The sequence below is a fragment of the Lampetra fluviatilis genome, chromosome 26, assembly GCF_964198595.1.
Source record: "Lampetra fluviatilis chromosome 26, kcLamFluv1.1, whole genome shotgun sequence".
In the NCBI taxonomy this organism is placed as follows: Eukaryota; Metazoa; Chordata; class Hyperoartia; order Petromyzontiformes; family Petromyzontidae; genus Lampetra; species Lampetra fluviatilis.
In genome coordinates, this window is record NC_136300.1 from 4,733,839 (window position 1) to 4,755,576 (window position 21,738).

At 42.2% G+C, this 21,738-nt stretch overlaps 1 protein-coding gene across 1 annotated transcript in view; it reads left to right on the forward strand.

Moving 5' to 3' along the window:
• ITFG1 (integrin alpha FG-GAP repeat containing 1) overlaps positions 1–21,738 on the forward strand; it is a 183,083-nt gene that overhangs the window by 54,118 nt on the left and 107,227 nt on the right. Inside the window, exon 10 of the mRNA XM_078868563.1 lies at positions 5,962–6,134. Within this exon, the coding sequence (XP_078724689.1) occupies positions 5,962–6,134 (173 nt within the window). The remainder of the gene's footprint in view (positions 1–5,961; positions 6,135–21,738) is intronic.

Sequence of the window (21,738 nt, forward strand, 5' to 3'; positions counted from 1 at the left end):
AACATTCTTACGAAGGTCCTTATGTACTATTTAAAGCCATATCATAATTCTCTAATCATGCATAACTCTTTAATAACACAAAGCATTGATAACATCCACATGTAGAAAAAAACGGCGGCTGCGTGGCACAGTGCGCTATGAAGCCAGACTACCCGAGTTCGAATCCCGGTCGACATCGGTAACGAATGATATCTTAACTGATCTTGGCCCCCTCCCTTCACCAACTTGCACTGACCCAGCGTGGTGAAATATCGTTGAGCAAACAACACAAAATCTCCCCATGACTGACGAGGCATGGCAAGGCCTTCCAGCAGTGGCTTGGCAAAGCTCTGAATTATCACCGATATTGTGTTTTATCGGAAAAAAATAGTGAAGGAGACGAACCTCACCTTCCCGATGAACACGGAGAGTGCAGCGTAAACGGTTTATCAGGATCACATTTGTGTACCACGTGTCTATCTTGAGCGTTGCCGATAAAGTTCTCAACCAAAACAACAATGAACTGCATTACATCAATTCGTGCGAATCTGAGCACACTGACAATAATTAATTCTCAAAACCTGATCATTACCCCCTGGTAGCGTCCAGTGTTAAAAATGATTGAAGTACACGTGTTGATTCATTGCTGTGGAGGCTTTAAAGCGGTTGAGTCCGGTCCTGTAATGTGATCATAAGAGCTGGACCCATTTCAGACGCTGCATAATCCAATGTTGGATGGGGTGAATTGTTTTTTTTTAAGGCAGCACTTGCTATAGTCTGAAGTATTTAATGGAGCAGCAGGTGTGAGCCAGTTAAGGCTTAAGTACAAGTCACAGCAGTGAGTAAAATTATCTGTTTGTAGAGGAGCTGTCTAATTTTTTCCGATGGGAGAGTCGCAACAGCCATGTGAGCAGTGAAGCTGATCCAAACCACAGATCCCATTAAAGCGTTCAAGCTGGGCTCAGGGAAACGTATTAACTACCATCTTAGCAGACGAAAGGTCAAACCCCGTCACTTTGCTCCGACACGAGCTAGGTTCACCCTCCCTCCCTCCATTTATTTTTCTCTTCATTTTCTGCACGATGGATCGGCAACTGTTCATTGACAACGGTGAAGTTATTCCACGTTCAAGTTGCCTGACAAGTCTCTGGTGGTGCGTGTTGACTTGTTTTGTGCGTGTTGACTAGATGGCCTCGTGGGCAGACACTTCACTTCAAACCTCTCCCGGGTGGCATTAGACGTCCTTTGTCGTGTCAGCTCTCGCACTGTTGATGCTGTGTTTTGTAATAGCATTACTGTGATGATCAGCATGTACACAAACCAAGACATTACGGCTGGCCATTAAGACGTTATTAATGTAAAATGAAAACAACAGGGTGCCCGCATCTGATCATTGCAGCACGCCAGCTGTAATGGACTGAGAAGTCGTTTCCGTTCCCCATTGTGCCCCTGTGCTCTTGGTTAGATAAGTAGCATTCAAAGCATAATGCCGTGTCGCTGGGCAGGCACATTTGCGACGGCTTATCGCGTGCTGCGTGTGTCGAGAAATTGTTTTAAATCCGGCGGCATTGCACGCTGACGAATTCCGTGGCGTTGCAATCGCTTGGAGGGGCAGATATTATCTGCGAATGCCATTACGATCATCGCAGGATGGTCACCTGCAGTGCACAGTGTTGCGCTGGTTACTGGCCGGCTATAGTTGTCGGCAGCGGCACGCGTCAGCAGTTTCCTGGCCTTATCTTCGTGAAGAAAGGGAGATTGGGCAGCAATTACGTGCATGGGTCATCAGTCACTGTCATTCATTAATTTATTCATATCCCTTATAAGGCGGGTGAGAGTGCAATAACGTGCAAAAAATGTTCTACGCGGGAGATCTTGTAGAATGTCGAGGAAAATATACATCCGTAATACAGGTGGGTTTTTTTTGGGGGGGTTAGATTGCGGAAATATAAACGTGTCGTTAAACCCGCCACCACCCAACACAGCAATGAGTAATGTTTGTCACTTAAACAGAACGTGCCAATTCGTTACAAGTACAGCACACCGGTGTGTTGGAGAGCCAAGCCACAACATTTGCAATCTGAGTACGACGTTTTGCCAGTAATTACAACTAGCTTCATTTATATATTAACACGATCTAACCCCAATAAAAACCTGTATTATGGATGATATTGGGCGCGAATGCCTATGTGTTAAACTGAAAATATCCATGTTAAGAGTATTACAGTACAACTGAAACACGCGCATGTTTTGATCGGGTGGGACATCTTAGTTGCATCACGTGCAGCAAGTACAATAGCGAGAATGTAAAAAAGAAAGTAGCACTTGCGTATGCAATGAATAATACCTTGCAAGTTGTACTGAACAAAAGAACTTGTAAAAAAACCACCTCGTAAAATATTCCACGCGTCTATATTATTATATTATCAAGCGAGGAATACGTTTAAAATTTATTGGAGTTAAGTGCATTTAGCAGATCCTATTACATTCCTATATCAGCTTTTCAGCATCCGAAATGAAATGTTAGCGTGACAGTAGAGATGAAAAATTACATGCAATTTTCCAAACCTAAATAAATGCAGCACATTGACTTTATGCAAGGTTAACCTATTTATCAGAGCGCTTCGTGGTAACATTACATATCTCTAACACCTCAATAATGCGTGTGGATGCTGCAGGCAGTTGTTAGGCTTAATGAAGCGTGGTGCACAGTGTGCACGTAAGAGCACTGCTGCAGATGCGAGTACTGATTGACAGGGTGATAGGCGTTTACCTTTCCTTCAGAGGAGCACAACTCATTCGGCTCCTTCTGATGCTGACAAGCAGACCTCACACGAGACACTTTTAGCGGATCTGGGTAAGAGCAGAAATCTAAATTTCGATTTAAAGCTTTCGTGACTGCAGGGATTCATCTTCTTGGTTCTTTCGGTAAAGTCACGTAGAATGGAAATAATAAAATAATAAAAATAAAAACATTATAAAATAATTCTCACGACGTTTCGGCCACAACGCAAGCAGCCATCCTCTTCACCTGAGGACGGCTGCTTGTGTTGTGGCCGAAACGTTGTGAGAATTATTTTATTATGTTTTATTTTTATTATTTTATTATTTCCATTCTACGTGACTTTACCGAAAGAACCAAGAAGCATAAATCTACTATCAGGGCTCTGGCAGTACTACCGAATGTGTCTCAATTACTCCGTATGATCACTGCGAGAGATGCCCCCTCTCGGCATTTAATTGTTCCTGAGTCAAGGTACGTTAACGCCCTCAGAAGTTGGGATGAGAACGGATTATTGTCGGTTCCCCATCCAGAGGTCTGCACTTGAGCAACTCAGCGTCGCGAGGACACTCTTGAGGCCTCGGGGAAAGGATCTCTTTGCCCCAAAGGGTTTAGTGCTCCCAAATGTTTCAACCATAGACGAGGGGGCGGCAAGTTAACGTTTTCAAATGGCGGGTTCCGGCAGCACTTGACAAGAACTAGTACAGGGTCCATTACGCTCGGCGAAGGGAACGTTTCCTGCATAGGTGAAGGCACTTTTTGAGTTCGCCCAAGGTGAGTTTTGAAATGCGGTTCGTTTGTGCTTATTTTATCCTTTCATTGCCCAATGTTGTTACCCCTGAGGTAAATATGACTTGGACATTTTCTATTTTTAATCGATTTAATCTCAATTATAATATTGGCATCCAGGCAAAGAGTTTTCTTTAGCTTCCTATAACATGTATGCCAAACAAATGTTATTTTTTACGACTGAAATAAGCAAAAATAAATTGTTATTATCTGAACAATGCTGGTAACTAAATTGAGCCGTGTCCTTATTACATTTAACGGAACAATCACAATGAACAAATCGAGATTATGCAGGGCAATGAGGGATGGGGGAGCTGGCCGGCATGAAACTAAAACCCGGATCGTACAAAAACCCTATGCAAATGAGGCTATAAACACGTCTTGTTTACTTGTGTAGAATGGTGATGATGATGTAGAATGTGCCTTCTGTTTTTATTGCCCCTTAAAGTAATCGGTTTATCTTGCTGACATTTGTGGTCACATGGGCACCGAGTCCACTGACCCATAACAAGTGAGATGCGTACAATAATTTAACTGTCGTGCGTACGAATATATGATCTTTTTCATTTCTGCAGACGTGCTTAATCTGCAACCTGGATAATCTGTGGAGATGGATCGCCAAAACTTAGCCGTGCAGCAAAACGGTGGCCAACTCTGAAGCAAAAACGTAAAATAGGGGCACAAATCGCTGGCGTCAATCATCGAGCAATTTCCATCGCACCTCCCTTTCACATTTTGACATTTTTCTCAAGACTCAGTCCAGCAGCCACAGCAACAGCAGGCGTGTGACGGCATCAGGCAGCCGAGACGTTTATCATCAAACCCCGCAGGAAGGGAAACAAGGTTAATAATAAAAATGATGTTAGTCTTAAATGAAAATGAGGCAAAAACGTGTGTATATAAAACACGGACACTTTGGCTTCACTCGCCGAATTCACAGTGCGCCACATTTTTTGCCGATATGGAAACTGCACACAATGGAAGCCTCGCGACACTGCACTCATTCTCCATTATTGGCATTTGCTCGGCAAAGCTCACCCAAAAAATGTCTGCTGAGAAGCAGTTGAATGAAATTTTCATTTAAAGGTGAAATCTCCCCCCCCCCCCAAGATTATAAGGTAGTGCTGTAGCCAAATGTAATTGTGTCCAATTAGATAAGCGAGCCAGTGTGCCGGTGTTTGTATTTACTTTCTGTTTTGCCAACACCAGGTGTGTCAATAGAGTTAATGAGGGCTCTCGCTTTAAAAGAAAAAAAGGACAATTTCATTCACTTCAACTCTAGCATTTGCTTGTTGGTAAACTGTAAAAAAAATCAGACTGGCCAGTAGGGTAATCTGAATGGATTTAGTGAATATTTAATCCAATGATTTCATGAACAAATAAGTAAAAGTGTTGTATGTCCCAGGCTGTCATGTTGGCCTTTTAGGGTTCATGTTTGGAAGGGGGGAAACATCGCATTCCCATCTCAAACAATTCAGCACGATCTCCCTTAGAGCCCTCTTTCCCAGAAAACCTTTGATCACATCAAAGGCCCTATTTTACCCAACAAGAACCGTCGTCCCTTAAGCCGCAGCAGACACTGCTGGCCCATTTTAAAATGTGAATGTCAAGTTTAGTGGAGGATTACAAGTAACAATGTTGCGATAGAAATAAGCATAATACCATATTCTCGTGAAATCCAACTTTAAAGCAATAATTGTTGATCAAAACTTAAATTATTGCTTATTCCGCGTGGGTTAGGTAGACTGTCCAAAGGTACAATTGCAATTTTGCAAGGCAGTCCTGTCTCCTGAGCTGCATTGGCTTCCGGTTGCCGAACGATTACATTGTAAGGTAGCACTCATTACACACGAAGTGCTTTCCATAAATAAACCCAAATACCTTGCTGATCTCGTCAAGGAGCATAAAACATCAGGCGAACTCCGTTCATCATCGCAGCGGCTTTTGGCTGACCATCGAACAAAGACTGAATCGCGCTCTTTTAGATGCGCCTTTGCGGCTGTCTGAAACGCTCTTCCTTCCAATATTCGGAAGCCACTGGCGCTATGCACTTTTAAATCATCTAGATTGAAGCCTCATTTCTTTAGAAGTGCTTTTTGTGTTTTGTCGGTTGTCCTTCCCTCGCGCCTATGATAAGCACAGTTGGCTACGCACAGTGCGAAATAAGTTCAATATACATACATACATACGTACATACAAGTCGGTGAAGAACCCAACATCCAAAATTAAATTTTTGCTCATTTAAGCAAGGAGATTATTTAAGTTAACTTGAACTTGTTGGTCCAGGTATTGTGTGAAGATGGTGCGAGCGGCTGAGTGACACCCGTTGCTGCCCCTCTTGCCTCCGATGCCGTGGCCCCCCCCCTTCCTTCTTCTGCTCACTGCGACTCCCCGCCTCTTTCTCCCCGCAGTGGACCAACGTGTCGGGCAGTTTCCGTAACAGAGACGTGGAATGGCGCTTCAAAGGGATGAAGGCCAACGAGAGCCCCACAGGCTTCGGCCTGCCCATCACGCTGCACATGGGAGACTACAACATGGACGGCTTCCCCGACGTCCTGGTCATACTCGTCAACTCCTCTGATAGGTAACGTGTTCAAGTCAGCTTCTTGTTTTGTTTGATTGTGTTTGCATTTGAAGGCCATTGTCACCAATTTAAAGGTGTATACGTATTCCCACGTTTGCAGTCACTGGGTGTTGATTAATAACAATACAGTAATTCCACTTATATAGCGCTTTTCGTCAAGGATCTCAAAGCTCTGTACAGGACACAGCAGATACTCAGCATAAAAATAATTATATTATAAATGCATCTTAAGAATCCATTTACTAAATTAACTAAAAGTTTAACAAGCGGAAATGTATAAATTGAGAAGTTGAAGGAATAACCTTACTCACACAGATCAAAGTGTCCTGTTTTTTCTTTACGCTTTCAAACTCAGGATAAGAAGCGTTAAGTTCTGTTCGTCTGTCTGTTACAGGGGTACGATAAATCGTGTAAAGGGATCCGATATGAACAGAACTTGAATATTAAGTTGTGTTGTTATTAGGAACTTGCTGTATGGAAAACTGGCCACGTAGATCAAAGGGGGGTTGCCCATTATCTCCCCAGCTGAGCCTAGTTGTCTCATTGTGGCCTACGGACATACTGCTTGCTGCGCACCTGCCACAAGTGCTCCCATTATCATCGCATATTAAATTCTTTGGAGGAAAAACGCACGTTCATAATGGTTACAGAATTCATACGTATGCCTACTTATTGTTTGGGTCTTTCGGTAAAGTCACGTAGACAGGTTAAAAAAAAATAACAAAAATTACGTTTTGATCGCAACACAAGCGGTCGTTATTTTCTTTGAACTTATTCTTGGTTCTTTCGGTGAAGTCACGTAGAAGGGGAATAATAAAATAATAATAATAAAACAATAACATTCTCACGACGTTTCGATTGCAACACAAGCAATCATCATCAGGTGTGAAAACCACAGCAAGAAAATTTTGACCCAAAGAATATGAATTCCTGCAGTCACGGAAGACAAGAAGTATGCCAACTTTTCCTTCCTTGTTATTGTCGTAAGTTGAGCGACATTTTCTTTATCCAAACTCTTTTTCCGAAACTAAATGGTTTCTCTGAAGTGAACATTAGCGGCGTCGTGTGCTGTGATGCGCACGTTGGTTTCACAGGCGGGCGCTGATTGTTGCAATCCCATTGTGTGGCCTCTATTATATTTAGCTGAATTCACTCGAAACCGTCTTAAATGTGTTTGTTCCACCAAATATAAAGAGCGTATAAATGCTTGTCCTGTTCACCAATATGATACATTTTATGGAAGGAGGTGTCAAGTTCCATACGTTTTACCGGCGTTCCGAATAACTTGGATTTGCAATAGATACCACGTGTTGAGTACAAGAGCAACATTTTAAATCTGGAAGAAGTCGGGCTGCTTGTGAGCAAGGGCTTTACCTTGTGTTTATTGTATGTATTATCACTTGGCGCTGTTTCACTCTATTCGCCACCTACACGTCGCAAAAGCCCACGTGTTAAAGTGACGTAGAGTTTACTAGCTCTCTCTTCACAATAGAGGTTTTGTGGGTTAGATCGCGTAAATATATAAATGTGTCGTTAAACGCCGCCACCACGCGACACAGCCAACTAGTAAGGGTTGTCACGTAAACAGAACGTGCCAATTCGTCACTAGTCAATTAGTGTTGACTTAATCCAGTGTGCCTGATGAAGCTAGTTGTAATTACTTGCGAAACGTTGTACTTGTGTTTGTAAATGTTGTGGCTTGGCTCTCCAACACACCGGTTAGTGCTGTACTAGTGACGAATTGGCCACGTTCTGTTTACATGACAACCCTTACTAGTTGGCTGTGTCCAGGTAGTGGCGGATTTTAACGACACATTTATATGTTTACGCGATTTAAACAAAAACCTCTCTTATGGATGATATTGGTCGCAAAAGCCTACGTGTTAAGATCTCTCTTCGTTATTGACCTTTGTGATGAATACGGTTGGGATACCCACATTTACCCCACCGCAAGTGATCAATCAGTCAGAGTGCCCGGTATACGGCGCAACAATCGATCTTTGTTGATATATATCTAGTTGCATTGCACATGAATACGGGAATCTTAAAGCGCTTTTCATGAGCTAAAAATATACGAATGCCCAATCCTTAAGACTATGTCAAGAAAAAAAAAATCTATAAATGTCAGTATAACGATATACTGTAGAAAATATAATGTGTAAATAATAAAAAGTTCAGTCTCCTAAAGATAATTTCGTAAAATCGGGAAAAAATGCAGTAACAGCTGATATCCAGCGAGCTTCAAGGTGTATTACAGTTGCAATTAAAAGACGGGTCTTTAGTTGAGGTTTCAATTTATGTAAACGAACTTCCCCTCTGACGTTCATGGAGAGATTGTTCCATAACGGTGAATCCGGATGGCTAAAGGATCATCCCCGTCCAAAGTCGTGATGCATCGGGCGGTGAAGAACTACTATTAGGTGGTTCAAAGCGCCCGAGTGGGGCCGGCAATGTGCAAAAGCCGCTGTGTGTTGTGTGAACAGAAGGATTTTAAATGTAACCCTCAATCCCTGAGCACTGGGGAGTTTTGCTCTTGACAAGACGTTGAGAGCAAACTAAACTCGAGCAGCTGCAGTCTGCGGTTGCGTTGGCGTTGATAAAACACGCACGTGAGGCAGGCCAGCACACAGCGGATTAACAATCTTCAAGTCATTCACAAGTGTTGGCATAATCCAGTGTGCCTGATATTTACTGCTGTGTCTATTAAAACTAATTGTGCATAAAATATTTTTTCCCGAGAGTTACACTTTAAATATGTAATGTTCGTATTGATGCTTTGGCCAATAGGACTTTGTAAAGATACAGTACATTATGGTTTCAATACCACATTTGAGACCCAAACTCCTCCTCCTTGACACCGGTGGTGTAACCATCAACCGCATCAGAACGCCAACAGGTCGACGTACACATCTTCTTCATGAATGGAAAATTCAAGACTCAAGCCACAGCAGTGTGATTGTGGCCCTGTAACTAAAACTACGGACCATGCAGTAAGCCGCTGTAGTCTACGCTCCTTCTACGGAGGAATAGTAGAGCTGCACACTCCCTCCTGAAGCGTTCTTGTGGCTATCATACCTCCACATTGACATTTAGCTCTTGAACAGATTGCCATGCGTAAGAATAGAATTCATCTTATTGGTTCTCTCGGTAAAGTCACGTAGAAGGGAAGTAATAAAAAAAACATAATAAAATAATTATCACGACGTTTCGGCCACAACGCAAGCAGCCGAAACGTCGTGAGAATTATTTTTTTATGTTTTATTATTTTATTATTTCCCTTCTATGTGACTTTACCGAAAGAACCAAGAAGATGAATCCCTGCAGTCACGAAAGCTTTAAATCGAAAAAAAATCGAATTATCGTTTCATCAGCTGCTGAAGCACCAACCTTTCTTTACACCAACGGAACGCACGCAACGGTCACACACCGAAATGTGTCCGTGACGACACGCGCAACAGAGCTGAACGGACGCATGCATGTGTGCGCGTGTGCACGCGTGACCATGTCGCCTTTTAATTACAATTGGTTCGAATCAATTGATTCCATTGTCAATAAAGCGAGTGAATTTGCAACCAACCAGTTGGATATGGCCAGGGGCCCGGTACCCAAATCGTACTTTGCACTCCGATCGTGTTTTTGTACGTTTTGCTGTTGCAACGTTCTTATCTGCCCCGACAGGACATCTGTGAAAAAGAGCTTGAAAGCTCATCGGATTCCTCCAGTATAAATAAACATTATGATTCTGTCCCCGTTGTGCCCCCCCCCACCCATTCGCCGCCTATTGGATCTGGCCAGGAGCCCCCCAGTTCACCGCCTGTGGCAATGCACAGGCCCGGCCGGAATCCATTATGGCTTTGCGTGCTCCGTTCATTACATGCGGGACAGACAGCAGCAGCAGCAGCGTTTCACAAGAGGCCCTCATTTTTGCAGCGTTGTTTCATGGCCACAATTTCTGTGATCTTCTTTCAATGGTGTTGTGTATTATTATTTTTTTCTCCAGGCTTTCTTTTTTAAATCAAAATATGTTGAGATTTATTTTTTTACTATATTCCGCACGGCTAACAAAGTTTATCCATAAAAATCAAATGAACCTGTTTAAAAAAAATTGGTCTTTTATACAAATCTTGCCTGTAACTTTTTCCATAAACTCTTATTATGTATTCTTAGGTTTTTTCGGTAAAGTCACGTAGGTAAAACATCAAAATTAATAAAAATAAAATAAAACAAAAAATCACGACGTTTCGGAGGCAACACAAGTCTCCGTCATCAGGTGGGACCGTCACAGCCGGATTAGCTGCAGCTAATCCGGCTGTGATTTTTTATTTTTTTTTTATTAATTTTGATGTTTTACCTACGTGACTTTACCGAAAAAACCTAAGAATATGAATCCTTGCAGTCACGAAAGCTTCAAATCTGGATCTTATTATGTAACTATAATCACTTTAAATTTCGATTTAAAGCTTTCGTGACTGCAGGGATTCATCTTCTTGGTTCTTTCGGTAAAGTCACGTAGAAGGGAAATAATACAATAATAAAAAATAAAACATCATAAAATTATTCTATAATCACTTTTTTCCCCTTATACACAGTACATGATACATAGCATTTGAGCGATTGAGCAGTTCTGCAGATGTCCCTGCTATGAAGAAGCACCAAGATGGGCCATTGCCCGAAACGTTGCCTAGTACAGCAATAACTTGGTGATGTGGCTTCCATGGGGAATGGAGGATACCGTTTGAACAAATACGCCGGTTTTATCTGCGAGTTAGGCTTATATGCTTCGCCAAATGTATTTCAAGTACGTGAAACTTTTCAAGGAAGAAACTGAAAGCCTGCATTTTAACTCCGATGTAAGAAACAATAATCGAATCTCTTACAGAGGGGCTCACCAGTCGGTGGATTGTAGAGAAGTAGTGGGACCGTTTAGAGTACAGTACACAGTCGTACGGTACACTTTACAGACTACCGCAGCAATGCTGAAGTTCCCGTAAATAACAGATAAGCGCACGACAAGATGCCAGGTGGCTGTCGCATACGCGAAGGAAGATTTATCTTGCCGTCTGATTCCAGTTAATAGAGCATTCCGGATAGCAAAGTGCCGGGATAACTGAGGTTTTGCTGTGTGTATATATATATTTTCTCCTTTTCAAGCAGTGTTATTGACGGACGCGTTGTATTTTTTGCGATTGGGGCACCACTTCCAATGAAGTATATCACAAAATGCGTGTTGCAGCTTTGTATGGCTGAGGCTAGTAGGCATTGCATGAGAAGGGGCCTTTTATTTGTATGCATGAAAACGTCATTAAGCTGCAACCCACTACTATCATGAGATAGTCACGCGAGAGAAGAGTTTGTGTTAAAAATTTAATTCAAAAGCATAATTTTTTGCTGACGCGTATGCCGTGTTAATAATGCTCATGGCAGTACATTATTGTGATGCTAATGGGATCGACTGCATTGAAAAACCAAAGTAATCAGTGTGAGTCGGCACTTTTTTAAATAATGAGGAGTGGTCAAAACTTTTTAATTCCTTTTTCGAAAAGGCATTCACTTTCACCCTCATTTAAAATAAAGAGGGAAATGCTTAATTTGCTTGCATTCATTAACTGTGTATTTATTTTGCGGCCGGAGCTTTTTTCTTTGGCCAACAAAAAATTACAGCGGGCTACGATTATTGTTTGCTTAAATATCCCCGTTTTTATTGTAGAGTATTTGTTCAGCAGAGTATCCCAGAGATTGTGTTGCGCCGCAAATCAATCTCTCCGCTTTCACACGCGTGCGTACCCCCGTCCACACCGCTATGTGCTCTGCCCTGTTAACTAAATCGATACGATTAAAACTTCTCACCTGGTGATGTCTACCTGCGGTGGTGCGACAATGACAGTGTTGGTTATTATATCGCCAGCGTTATGCAGGGTGCTTTGTCAACATCAGATGCTCCGTTACGTGAAGCCTTCCATGTTTTAGTTTTGCTTTACAGAAATGTTTCTTAAGACTTCGATTTGTCATTTGTTTTTGTTTACACAGATGATCCCGTTTAGCCAATTTACCCGGCTATTTTACAAGGGGGGATCCGTGTCACCAATGCTGGTGGTGGAGATTCACGACAGAGTAGCGACCAAAGAAGGAGGACTGACCGAGACGATATCCTGCGCAGAGATGTCGCGATGAAATCGGCTCGGGTGCAGGTGCTGCCTTGGAAAGGCCTTCATTTAGCATTGGATAGATCATGGATGGTGATGATCCACATCAGACCTTATTCAGCAGGGCACTACCCTGACATGTATTGAAGAATTCAAATCACTGAAAACCTACGTTATTTTACCGCATAGGAGTGTCTATACCAGTCAAGCACTTGCTGTGGGGGTACCCATACCAGTCAGGTACAATTATAGCAACCTCTTGATAACATTGTTATTGGTTAATTAAAACTACATTCGCAGTGGCAAGATGTTAACTACCTCGCCTGGTATGCAGGAGGTCGTGGGTTATATCCCCACACTGACGCCTGTATATTTGGAGTTTGCGTGTTCTCCCCATGGTCGTGTGGATTTTTCTCCGGGTCCTCCGGTTTTTCCATCCACATTTATAAAGTGCATTTAGAGTATTTGGCTGCAATACATATCCACATGATAAGCCACTTTGTTGAGCTATATGGCCAGGTCGCTTCTGAAAAAAGAGCCACATAGCTTCAGTGGGCCTTAGCTGGTAAAATATAAAATAGTTTAATAGTTAGTAGTGTAACTCCCTGCCCATCTGTGTTGACCGCTCAAGCATGTTTCCGTCTTCCTTGGCTGCCTTTCTGTCACGAGCTTAATTTATCATTCGTCGTAATGCGCTGGAACAAGTCCGCTCATTTTCTCCAGGATGAATGGCATCGTCTCGGGTTATTGTGGGTGTGTTTTGCCTCCCGACCCCCCTCGTGATTTGATCACCAGCATGAACGTGTTTATGCTGCACGTACAGAATATTTTTTATGCGTGCTTAGATTCGGAACACCGAAAGATAACGAGCAGCGTGTTACTCTACCGACCTTGAGAAAATTGCGTGCCAGGTCACCCACGCGTCGATCTATTTTGCTGAAAACATTCGGAATGCCTCCGCTCACATTTGTTATTGTGTTTTTGTCGGGGAGCAGTGACTTATTGGTTATAACGTGCTGTGTGCTGTGGTCCCAGAGACCTGGGTATGATTTCTGGCCATGACACTAGGAGCCACCCTTAGGTCAGATAAGCTTTAAATAAGTAATTTGTGAAGTAAACATTGGCACTAGGAAAACAAAAGCACCGGGGGTGGCCACAACAAAACAATTATGTTGGTACAATTGTCATCTTATAAGAAACTTGTTAACAGCACTTGCAGCAACATTCCACGAGGTAAATCTGGGGGGGGGGGGGTTTGTTCAAAGTATTTTGCTGTGTTTTAGAAAGTAAAAAAATACGTAAATTAAAAAAAATGTAAGCTTAACATTAAATGTAAAATGTCCTATCAACTCACCCGAATAAAATAATTCGGCATTTTTTAAATTCATGTTTATTAGAAATATATTAACCTCTGTGTACCAGTTGTTGATATGTCTTTCACTGAAGTAGTCGTACAGTCGTCGAGGTATCAATGGCAGGTGCGTACATATGCGTGTACATATGAACACAGTGTACAAAAACACACGCTGTCAATGGCGATGACCGTGAAGCCTGCGTAGACATGTAACAGCGCAGCCGTAGTAGTATTAGTCGTACTAAGTAATGGCATTCATTAACCTATAACACGTATAGGCCTCGTACTGTTTGAAAGAATATGGGACCCTAGCCCAAGGATCTCGACATCAAACGGCAACAAGCTATGGATGGCCAGGGGCGGGTGACAGACACATCGCCGTGAGGCAGTTATTCCTCCGTAAGTCTTAAAGGGATGGAACAGCAGCTGGCCTTTAGAACTAGCAGGAGCCCCGTTGCTGCACGGTCACTTAAAAGCCGTCGTGTCATGCAACGTGACATTTCCACATTTTCCTTGGTCAGATCACCCCCCCCCCCCCCCGCTGATTGCAAACCTGCTCATAAGTGAAATGTTGTGTGTACACTTAATAATAATAATAGTTCAATTTGTAACGCGCGCAAATTTGCAGACGTAGTGGCCGCAACTCAGTGGCGCGGAGCCAAGCTCAGAGTCGCTCGAAAGCGTGGTTATAGAGGAGAGTTTTTAAGTGTCTCTTGAAAGAGGCGATTGAGATGCTGCGAATGTGCAGAGGGATATCGTTCCAGACTGTTGGGGCTGCCACCGAGAAGCGGCGCATAGACACGTGACCATCCTGGATCTTGGTATCAAGAGGAGGTCGTGAGTCGCGCTGCGCAGGCATCTGCCGTGTGCTGCGCTGCAAGTTGTCAATAATGAAGAAAGGTACGGCGGGCAGGCAGATGTGAAGGCATTGTGGCAGAGGCAGGTGGTCTTGTATGTGACCCTACTGGCGATGGGGAGCCAGTTGAGAGCACGGAGACAAACTAGTGAGTCGAGACGGGGATGAGTGTGGGCAATGATGTATACAGTTGTTTATAATGATTCCATCTTATGATCATTAATTCTGTTATGAAATTTACACCAATAATCGATCCTCAGACACTGTGATTACTGTGACATTTCTGGTTTCCACACGGCATGTTGCCATTTTTTCTGGTTTGTGAGTGCCGCTACAGATAGCACTGAACGTAAAATGGTCATCTCAGGGCTGTCTTTCATTTACTTCCGTGTGATTTCACCCAAGTGAAGCGGAGAATCAATGTATCAACCCTAAAGCAACGTGTGATTATGCTAAATACATAAACTCTGAAATCAGTTGATGCAATTTGTGAATACGTCGTTTCACGTCCTTTGAATACCATGAGTCTTGTTGGAAATATTAAGAGGTGAGGGGCCACTTTATTTTGTGGTGGGTGTATTTTTTTGCATTATTTGATTTATTAAATCCTTTATATTAAGTTCGCTTGCTTGCGTGCTTGCTTGCTTGCTTACGACCGTGCAAATCTTTCGGTCGTGTTTTAACCCACTTCCCGTGATCCAATCGAGCTGACATTTTCCACACAGACTCGTGCGTGACAATTAATTTTCGTGAAATTTTTTTTTCCAAAATTTTACACTGTTTAGGGAAATTTTTTTTAAATATTTCATTACCAATTGCTTAATGCTGGCAGACAATCGTCTGACCCATAGGTGGCAGCCATCTCAAGCCAGAGGACGAGAGGACTCTAGCCGCCACGCATATAAAGGATTTATAGTGAAAAACTTTGTTTTTACGGGTTAATTTTTTTCATTTCTGCTGTTGAGAATCAGTCTTGCTGACACCGTGATTTCATTTATTTTCGACACATGGGGTATACATTGAGAGGGTCTTTTATATATAAATATTTTTAAATTCCTCCGTCATGTGCATCCGGCTAATTTAAATGATTGTTTCTGTATTTTTTTTCAAGCAGTTCATGTAAAATCTGCTCACTGCACTTTATTCGAGGGCTTGGAAAATTGAAGCGTAGCTCACTTTTGCTGTGAGCACTGATTTAAAATTGAATCCTGCTGGTGCAGTGTCTTATCAATTATTCACTCATTCGTTTTTAGAGTTCGTTTCCTTTTTTTTGCTTGCTTAGCTACAGTACATACGGAATGTGTTGCACCTATGTTACAAATGTGCCGGAACTTGAATAAGTTGTCAATGTATTCACCGTGTGAAGACCTAACAATTTGACTACATGTTTTTGAATAAGGGGTGCACAGTTCAATCTACTTTACAGCACAATGCATTTTCCTTTAATACAGACGCATTGCTGTTTATGCAGGGCGTTGAATGGTAATACAAACTTTATAATGAGGCATAGATTCATACATAAAAGCGTCTACTTACATTCACAATTGAAGCACGGGACACGTGACTTTGTGTAAGTAATTAGATTGTGTGACCCTGACGGCCACTAGGGGCACTGTCCGGCTGTCATTAAACAAAATGTGTTCATTGTTAACTCCGCATCAGAATATTTATTTAGACTGGAGAAATCCGATGAGCCATGAAGCGCTTTTGCAACACATGTCCAGTCGGCCATCGATTCGCGACCTGGATTTGTGACTACACTAAACTAAACTCGATTAAAGTGTCCCTCGACACGTTACGAATAATAGCGTGTGGGTAATCCACGAAAATTCTTTAATTTATTTCCTTTTTTTGTTCCTGGGATATATACTGTGAATATCTGTATCGCGACTTTTAATCAAACGATATACATATATATTTTTTTAGGAGGAAGATCTCTTCACGTGAGGATGGCTGCTTGTGTTGTGGCCGAAACGTCGTGAGAATTTTATTATGTTTTATTTTTTTTATTTTATTATTTCCGTTCTATGTGACTTTACCGAAAGATCCAAGAATAGGAACATCTCTCCTTTTTTTTTTATCGAGTTTCATAATACATCCCAAGTCTACAATCATGAAGGGGCGGGGGGGGGACAGGTAACAGAGTTGTTTAGCTTAGGAACAAAAAAATAATCCCCCACACATGGTAGGATGACACTTGACGTTCTGCATGGGGATAGTTTGCCGACCTAGTTGCTTCACTGCTCCGTTTGTTGAGGCTAAATTACATTGCTGGACATCTGTGAAACAGCATAGCTCATCGGATTCCTCCAGTCTAAAGATTCTGATTCTGACATTTATGATGCCACAGATATCGTGTTTTAACAACCGAGATTTGTCTGGAGCCCGTACTGTACGTGTCACAATATAACCAATTGCACGGGAAAAACTGGCCACCTCTTCTGTCTGGAACCACTGATTTCTGGCAACTAACACTGTCTGGATATTCAAGGCCCTGTCCATATAGCCACTGAGCAAAATACCAAATGCAAACGTTAAAACACAAATACTAATATTCAAGGTAACTACATACAAAACAACAATCCCTGAATCTCATATAATACAGCTGGGAGCTGTACGCGTTTAATAATTCGTTGATTCACATGCTATCGCGACGAGGTAAATCGACTCAATGATACGATGCTTCACAGTCAATTTAAACGGGCTTTTAAACTTCATCACGGCACCACTTCTCTGGGTTTTTTTTTAAGGTTTACGATTTTATTCTTCGCAAGCAATGCTCCATGTGTTTTTTTTAAACGACCAGAGTGTACGTTTGAAGTTGTATTTTTCTTCCTCACGTATTTTGGTTTCTGCGCCAGAAATCACGATTGCGAAACGTGTTGATCCTGTCACGTGATTGTGAAAATGAAAATCAAAAGGTAATGAAATGAAGGACAGTAGTCACATTGCCGTGTTTTTGGCTGAAGCTGCTACTGCAAGCCATAGCAACCACACATCGTAGCCTGTGCCTCTTCAATCATGTTTAATGCATGTTGAGAAGCCACCGAGATACAAAAAACTAAATTCTATTTCAGGAAGACCGAAGATGTCCCTTGATATGTAACGAATAATAGTGTATAGTAAATCCATTAACCATTTATTTAAAAAATGTTGCCTTTACAAATAATATTTATATATTTTTCATGGGATGCATGGTGAATATCTGTATTGCGACCTTTTAGTCAAATGGTATATATGTTTTTTTAGAAGGAACGTCATAATACATTCCAAGTCCACTATGCTGTAAATTCCATGTTTACACAGAAGGCCCTATTTTGTGCTATTTGCATGTATTTATATAGAGCTGCATTAATATTCATAGAGGTTCTTTACAGAGCAAGGCTGTGCTCGGGTTATTGATTGCCTGTGCACAGTAACCCGGTTAAGGCTCTCACGGCTTATTTACAAGAAGGCCCGGTTTTGTTTTAGGGTGTATTGCACATTTATTATGGATGGTTAAGTGAGGCCACAAGAAACAGATCACAAACCTACTTGACCAGTGCATGTTTTCATACTGACACCGTTTAAACTCAGTAATGCAATAGGTTACAATAATTCCATTACATGCTCCGTATTTTTTTTTATTTTACTCTGCCAGATAAGGACCACGCTATGCATGATTACATGGAGTAAACGGTTCACAACCAGTAAATATCAGAGGTGTGGACTCGAGTCATGTGACTTGGACTCGAGTCAGACTCGAGTCATGAATTTGATGACTTGCGACTCGACTTGGACTTGCATAACAATGACTTTGTCCCACCTCTGGTAAATATAATACTCAATTCGTCTTTTTTGTGCGTGTGAAAGTTATTTTTTGTATATATATACCCTTTTAAAAATATAGACATTTGTTTCCCGTGGGAAGTGAGCGGGCGGCAGCACGTGGCCCAACGTGAAGCGATAAATTAGGGAATTGAGATCTTGATAAACACGTCAAACGCGACTCTCGCATTCATAAACTTTGACTAATTACGCGTCCTCTCGCTCCCCTCGACCGAAACGCGCACACTGTAGTTGTGGACTGCCCGTTGGCAAAAAAAAATATCAATTGCTTCAGATGTGCACAGCTCGTTTTGATCTCCACCACACCTTTCCGGCATCAACTCCCATGAGACTCACGCCATCAAGACGTTACTCAGCCGCACGCCTTAAGTGGATACCGCATGGGCGCAATGCAGAATTTAAGCAGCCAAAAGAGCGTTGGAGGAGCTGTGATTTATATAATCCACATATGGTTGCCAGCAGACCTACATAAGCAAAACTGTGAGATTGTAGTCTCGAGAATTAAGTGAAGCACATTAATGCGAAAGCAGTAAACAATAAAAACTGGCTGTAAGCCTAACCGGGCTCCCAGAACGACATCTTTTTCGAGTTTGTGTTAACGGTAGAGTTTTACAATTGCTGGGTACACTATAAGCCAATGGAGCGTTAAAGTTAAACGTTCATAGCAGGGCAACCTGACACGATCAGATGCTCATGTATCATAGGGTGTAGGGTTTTTTTTTCTTCTTCCAGGCCTCGCACTTGTGCTGATCATATCCTCACCTGGGTCCTTTTGCCAGTTGTTGCTCGGGAGATGCCACCCCTGTCGTGAAAAAAAATCGCGAGCTTCTTCTTTTGCCGGTTAACAAAAAATAAGTGATGCAACGCTGCGGGAAGAGCGTGTGAAACTCTTCAACTCCATAAGGTCTGAAATTTTAAATAAAAACTGTCTCTTTCCTGCTTTCCATTTATTTTTTTTACTTACTAACCTTTCTTATGCTATTCGTCGCGCACTGTTGCACTTTATTCTGTGCACTGTTGCAATTTACTTTTGCTCAGTCAGTGTTAGCCGCCGAGGGTCGTGACGCATTTCCTTTTTTCATTCCTCTTGCCGTATGCCCCCCCCCGCCCGCGTACCCTTCTCGTTCTGTTGTAGTGTGCACTGATGCCTACTTTATTGAGGGCGATATTGGCACGTAAAATAAAGGCTGATTGATTGAGTTAATCGATTCGCAAGAGATTGTGGAAGTGGGGGGGTGGCACGGTTTCGGGGGGGGGGGGTGAGCTGCGTATTTGTCCCGCGTTCGGTGCCACTTGTTGGGTACGGTGGCCGATGCTCGAGCAAAAGCAATTTTGAAGAGAGCTCCTTTTAACGCTTTGATGGATATCTTTATTGCAGGCTCCGTGTTGACAGCCCTTTGCAAATGTCCATTGGCTGAGGCTGGTTATTTCTGGAAGGTGCTTTGCATTAAGTGTGATTGCTCTCTTTCCCGCGGTGGGAGGTTCGCCGTACGCTGTGTCACCGCGTGCATTCCCATGCCCGGTCCACCTTTTTTTAACCATTCACAACGCACAGCAAATGGATTAAAAGTTTTAAATGCTCCAGGGAGCTTATTAAACGATTTAATGTGGATTTTTAATCAGCTTTAACAAGCTTTCTAAGAAAAGATATCTTCTGAAACGGAAGTCCATTAACATTATTATTCCATATAAATTAAATAAGTGTACACGCTATAATGATTCTGTATGTGCATAATAGGCTTATGCCCTTCAATGTTGTTGAGCAAGAATGTTGTTTAACAGTCGTTTGTGAATAGCTGACCGTTTAAAATGCGAGAGTCTATTTTTATCCCTTCGTTCTGAAGGAGGGAGGCATGAAGTCAAATGCCACTGCCAAGGAAAATATTTACATTGCGTCTTTGTAGAGTTTCACTCACCCTGGTAGTGGACATATCCAATGTCAGAGGTGTCCAATTCAATTGCCTCCATGACTTCGGCCAAGTTGCGAGGGCTAATCTCCTCCGACTTTGATGCAGGATTTGCCAACCCTCCCCGATTGGCTGGGAGTCTTGAGTCTCCCAGTGAGTACTGAGAAGAATACGAGAGATAAAAAAAAAATATATGAATGGACATAATTCAAATATAGGAAATAATATTAATTGTTTCAAACATAACAGTGTCATCTGATTTCATTTTGGTTTCCCTTGGCAGTGTAATGACATGATACGTTATGTAAACTGGAAGTACTCCCGTAACAATGACATTACGTCCTGTTGGGAGAAAAATAAATCTCCCGGAATATCTTAAATCAGAATTGGCAAGTCTACTCTGATAGCCCGACAGGATTGGTGCGTAAAAGGTCAACAAACACAATGGCACAACTGGAAAGGCACGATCGCGATAGAAGCAGTTTGCAGAGATGCCAAGGCGTTTTTGCAAAATGCCTGAATAATTATTGCAGCTTAAACATTGTGCCTCTCGACCATGGTTCTGCTGCATTCGTTCACAACATGGAGACTCGCGAGCAATTTCTGGCCAAAGAGTTCACTTCTGAGAGTAGTTATTCAGGGTTCGTTTTTTTATTAAAGTCTGAACCAAACACGTCAACGGAACCCAAGCCACGTACGGTGCTGCTAATGGCTTTGGAGAGTGTGCATATTCACAATAGGACTTGGATGGCCATTGCGGTGAGTGGCTTGCCACTTTGATGCAATAGTGTGCTACAATCCAGAGATATTTAAGTAGCGTGCATTAGCGTACCAAATTCTGAGAATTGGCAGACACTGGCTGAACTATGTTTCCCTTAACATTAAGCACATTTAGTTGAGTTGGCCTACCTTGTAACATTTCTCTAAATTGAAAAAAAAAAACACTGAGTTGTGATCACCAGACAGTCAAAATTATATTTACCATCATGTATTTGTCACTGGCAAACCTGAACATATCTTGTGTTTTAATAAGTAGACCGCATAGCTCATTGCATAATTTACAAGAATATACCTGGAGATTATTACGAGCCCCAAATATAGAAAATGTAAGATACCTTTTCAAAATAGTATCTGAACATACAAGGCATAAGATGGCAGGCAAACCAGCAACACTCGACATGCAAAAGTGAACTCGCCTTTGCGAACCGGACCACGGAACCATTGACAGTGTCACATGCAAATATGAAATATGTATTATTTCACACCACACCAGGTTCTTATTTTCGGCCGAGTAGACCTCGGGGAAGCCCAGGACCGGTTCAGATAATCATCACTGGTGTTGGCCATGAGACTGAATCGAACTCGGGTTTCCGGGTTCGGAGCGCAGTGTACTCACAACTACATTACCATTCCCCATTTTCCACGCATGCGCGCACGCACACACATGTACACACATACACACGCATGTTCACGCGTGCAAATATAACTGTGCACTTAAAAATATACATGGAATTCT